This window comes from Apis dorsata, unplaced genomic scaffold (genome assembly GCF_000469605.1).
Source record: "Apis dorsata unplaced genomic scaffold, Apis dorsata 1.3 scaffold_68, whole genome shotgun sequence".
Taxonomy (NCBI): domain Eukaryota; kingdom Metazoa; phylum Arthropoda; class Insecta; order Hymenoptera; family Apidae; genus Apis; species Apis dorsata.
This window is the reverse complement of record NW_006263366.1, coordinates 415,215-419,622: the sequence shown is the minus strand read 5'-3', so window position 1 is coordinate 419,622 and position 4,408 is coordinate 415,215. Positions and strand designations below refer to the sequence as shown.

The window sequence follows — 4,408 nt, the reverse complement described above, 5'->3', positions numbered from 1 at the left end:
CCCGCTTTGTTATCTCCGATGTTCTCTCTTTTTTTTTCTTCTTCTTTTCTTTATCTCAAATTATAAGCTGCTCCAACGTATATCCGCGTTTGTTATTAGATGGTTTTATTTTATTTCCCGTTATCTTAACGATATTACGTGTTCACGCGCGCGTGACGCGCGCAAGAAGAACGCAAAGTCGAGGAAGTCTTATATCATCGATTAATGCTTTTAATTAACGCAATTAAAACTTGTTATTATCATTATTATCATTATTATTATCATTATTGATAAAATAATAGATAAGATAGATAACAATAAATAACAATAGAAAATAAAATATTGCGAAAATTGTTATTACAAATTATTATCATTGTTATTATCATTATTATTAACGATAAAAGTACATAAGATAGATAACAATGGATAAAATTATTTATTTACTTTTTTTTTTTTTTACTTTTCTTTTTACAGGTAGTCGGAAAAACGTGCGACATCGTGGCCGATGCCGTGGAGAGATACAAAGCGATTATACTGACCGAGGCACGAATAGCGAAAATTTCCTCTCAAGGCCACACGAGATCCCAAATAAGGGACAACACGACCATCACCGGCACTCTCAACACTTTGAATATCCATTTGAGGGAGTCATGCGAGAAGGATGGAAACCATTGGCCCTATTTAGGGATGGACGAATCATGTGAGTCGTTTCAGAAATCGTCCAATTACATTACAGGGACGAATTATTTCTGAATTCCCGCGACAGAACGACGTCGTTTGTTTTTTCGAACGGCGTCTTTATTCTTTAGCTCGAGCCAGCTTTCGCGCAGCTGGTAAACGGATTAATGTCAATGGGTTACGCGAAATGACATCATCATCATCATCATTTTTTTCCATCATGATTTTATACACATATATAAATACATCCGATCGTCGAATATGAAATACGAGTTCCAAGATACGATTAAACATCTGTTCTTTAAATAATAAAAGAATCAGATTATTAATTAATATAATTAACGGTGCGATTGGAGCGATGCCAGTTAATTATGAAACTTGACTTTTTTTTCTTTCATCGACGATGATTCGAGGTTAAATCTAATTAGAATTAGCGTTTTGGACGTCTTATGCACACGCGCGATAGCACACCTGTCGCCCGTATCTTTTTCATCTTTCAAGTTTTTCCTCCTCTTTTCCTGTTCTTTTTGCTTCTTCTTTCTTTTTTGAACGAACAACAATGTTATATAGCCGACATAAAAATCTAGAAATGTTATTCCACGAAGGTTAAGATTACTCGGAACGACGCATTTGAAAAGATCGATCGATCCTTAATGAGCCGAAAGGGTTTAAATTTAAATTTAAAATCGCAATTGCACCTTTCCAGACAAGCTGAACATAAATGAAACATCGACGGTGGATCTGTTCGCGAAGACGGTATGGGGGATTCTTCGAGGGTTGGAAACGTTTTCTCAGCTCTTGATCCCGGCCGGGGATGGATCGAACGTGAGTACAACGCGAATCGTCATCGTCATGAATATGATACGAATATATAAAATATATAAATATATATCGAGATGTTTCTTCCTTCCTTTCTTCCCAGTTGAAGATAAGATGCCAAAGTATCGTAGATTTCGCAAAGTTTCCTCATCGTGGACTCCTGTTGGACACGTCTCGCCATTACCTTCCCATTCACGACATACTGCTCACACTGGACGCCATGTCTTACAACAAAATGAACGTTCTCCACTGGCACATCGTGGATGACAATAGCTTCCCCTATCAAAGCTCCAGCTATCCAAATTTGTCCGCCAAGGGTGCATACCATCCCTCGATGGTGTACACGTTGAACGACATCCAGCAAATCGTCGACTATGCAAGGCTGAGAGGTATCCGGGTGATGCCGGAATTCGATACTCCTGGACATACCAGCTCATGGGGTTTAGCCTATCCCGAATTGTTGACCACTTGTTACGGTAATAAATTCACGAAGATATAATCGTAATAATTCGTAAGAATATCTTTTTCTCTCAATTCTTTCCATCCATCGAAGAGAATTTTTATCGCTTTCATCGCTAATTAATATTTATCGTGACGAAAAATGGTGAATTAGATGCGAATGGGAAGCTGAACGGTAAATTGGGCCCGATGAACCCGACGAATCCGGCGCTGTACGAGTTCCTCCGCCACTTATTCGCCGAGATCGTGCAAGTGTTTCCGGATCAATACGTTCATCTGGGCGGAGACGAGGTGCCGTTCGATTGTTGGAAGAGCAATCCCGATATCAATTCGTACATGAAGTCGCGCAACATATCCAGTTACAATCTTCTCGAGAGCGAATATATCGCCAGGCTTCTTCGTATCACGGACTCGCTTGAGGCCAACACGATCGTTTGGCAGGAGGTAAACGTCTGTCCTTTTTCTTTTATTACGTTTCTTCTATCTCGTCTTATAAAACGGCCGGCAATAAAGCCAAGTAACAAATCCTTGTTTCGAGATCGCGAGTGAAACGGCTCGTTACTCGATCGATAAATATTTTCTCGAGCAAAAGGGATGAAAATTTTGAACCTTTTTTAATTACAACTTTGGAAATTATACTCGTCGAATATCCGATGATTATTCCATTATTTCACACGATAATAATATCTTTTACCGTGTAATTAATAACGGAACGACTCCATCGCGATTATTCAGAATGAAATGAATTGAAACGAATTTGAAATCGTGAATCGCGTTCCCAGGTATTCGAGAATGGGGTGGTGTTGCCGAATACGACGGTGGTGCACGTGTGGACTGGCAACTGGCCGAAGAAGTTGGAAGAGGCCACGAAAGCCGGGCATCCGGTATTGTTATCGGCCTGTTGGTACCTGGATAGGTTAGTCAACGCCCGTGATTGGAAGAAATTCTACGCGTGCGATCCTTTGGCGTTCAACAAAACCGTGAACTCGTCCCATTTGATGCTGGGTGGCGAAGCGTGCATGTGGGGAGAATTCGTGGACAGGTAATGGTAATCGTTAATAATTTGCTTCATTTCGTTTCGAATCGCTGTCGAATTGTGTAAAATCGTCGATAGTACGAACGTTTTCATTGATTTTCTCGTTCAGAAAGGATACGTGAAAATTAACCTCCTTTTTTTTTTTTTTTTTTAAATGGAACTAGAAATAGAATTGTATAACGCGTAATTTCGTTTTTCAGGAACAACGTGCATCCGAAGATATGGCCTCATGCCAGCGCGACCGCGGAACGTCTTTGGACTTTTGCGAAACAAGACGACAACCATGTCGCTCAACGACTCGAGGAGCACGCTTGTCGGATGAACAGACGCGGAATCCCGGCACGACCGCCGAATGGACCCGGATTCTGCGTGATGTAACGGAAAAGAAAGCAACCGGAGAATTTTGGCCACATCTTTTCTTTTTTGTTATATTTTAGATCATAGACGAATTTTAATTTTTAATCTTGATACGTGTGATACCATTTTCGAGAATCGATCGAAATTATTACAAGGTTGTTTATAAGGGAGAGAGTCGAAATATAATGTTGAATTTTGTTTCTAGCAATTCTTCGTATGATGAAATAAATTCTTTCGATAGTTCGATTCGACGCGAGAGATATTTATTCAACTTTCTACTTTTAATATATTTTATCGTAAAGATAACTGTCAATCATATCGAGATAAGATTACGTTGCTCTAATTATAATATTTAATATTGATAAATATCTCTTCGAGTGTAGAAAAAATAAAAGCCAAAAAAAAAAAAATATGAATCGTTATCGGAAATTTATCGTTACGAGAGGCGAAGGTCGAATGGCCATGTTTTTCCACGCTGTTCTTCCGCCTGAGAGAGAGAGAGAAAAAAAATGAAATGACTGGCTGAAAAGAGGAAGATCGGATCGTCCAGGTAACCAACAAACAAAACAAGCAAATTCATCACTTCGTGACCACCTTTCATCCGCACACCGTCAAAATTTCAAGTGACCCCGGAAACAGACTCCGAAGCGTGTTAATGTCGTCGTTTCTCGTTAGATTGGGCCTGGTCCAACATCAGGGGATCGACGACATTAAAATTCGTGGACATGGAATGGAGATATTGGCATAATTCCCTATAATTACACTCCGCAATAGAAGAAAGTAAACAATTTTTTTTCATTTTAACAAATCATTCGTGCTTCGCGATAATTTAATCGTAATAGAAAATAGAATATTATATCAACCTTTCAGATACTTTTCCTCTGATACACCAATGGAATAATATCGGGATAAAATTAATCCATTTTTTTTTGTGCTCTTCCAAATATATCTTCGATATCCTAAATTGATTCTAAAACGATTTAATTCAATTTCTTGTTTGGCGCAAAAAGAATACTCCAGAGATATGTCGTGTTATCGCTCTTGCTGTTCTCCATGCTGCTCTCCACCATCCTGTCCTCC

The 4,408-nt window shown here is 39.1% G+C and overlaps 2 protein-coding genes across 2 annotated transcripts in view; both read left to right on the top strand.

Annotated features, from left to right (window-relative positions):
• The window catches only part of LOC102670970 (beta-hexosaminidase subunit beta-like), a 4,462-nt gene extending 1,055 nt beyond the window's left edge, over window positions 1–3,407 (top strand). Inside the window, exons 2-7 of the mRNA XM_006610035.2 lie at window positions 454–679; window positions 1,364–1,482; window positions 1,580–1,952; window positions 2,090–2,379; window positions 2,718–2,977; window positions 3,172–3,407. Coding sequence (XP_006610098.1) covers window positions 454–679; window positions 1,364–1,482; window positions 1,580–1,952; window positions 2,090–2,379; window positions 2,718–2,977; window positions 3,172–3,349 — 1,446 coding nt within the window. The 3' untranslated portion in view covers window positions 3,350–3,407. The remainder of the gene's footprint in view (window positions 1–453; window positions 680–1,363; window positions 1,483–1,579; window positions 1,953–2,089; window positions 2,380–2,717; window positions 2,978–3,171) is intronic.
• Window positions 3,408–3,737: 330 nt separating this feature from the next.
• The window catches only part of LOC102670605 (small proline-rich protein 2B-like), a 1,656-nt gene continuing 985 nt past the window's right edge, over window positions 3,738–4,408 (top strand). Inside the window, exons 1-2 of the mRNA XM_031515375.1 lie at window positions 3,738–4,108; window positions 4,339–4,408. Coding sequence (XP_031371235.1) covers window positions 4,353–4,408 — 56 coding nt within the window. The 5' untranslated portion in view covers window positions 3,738–4,108; window positions 4,339–4,352. The remainder of the gene's footprint in view (window positions 4,109–4,338) is intronic.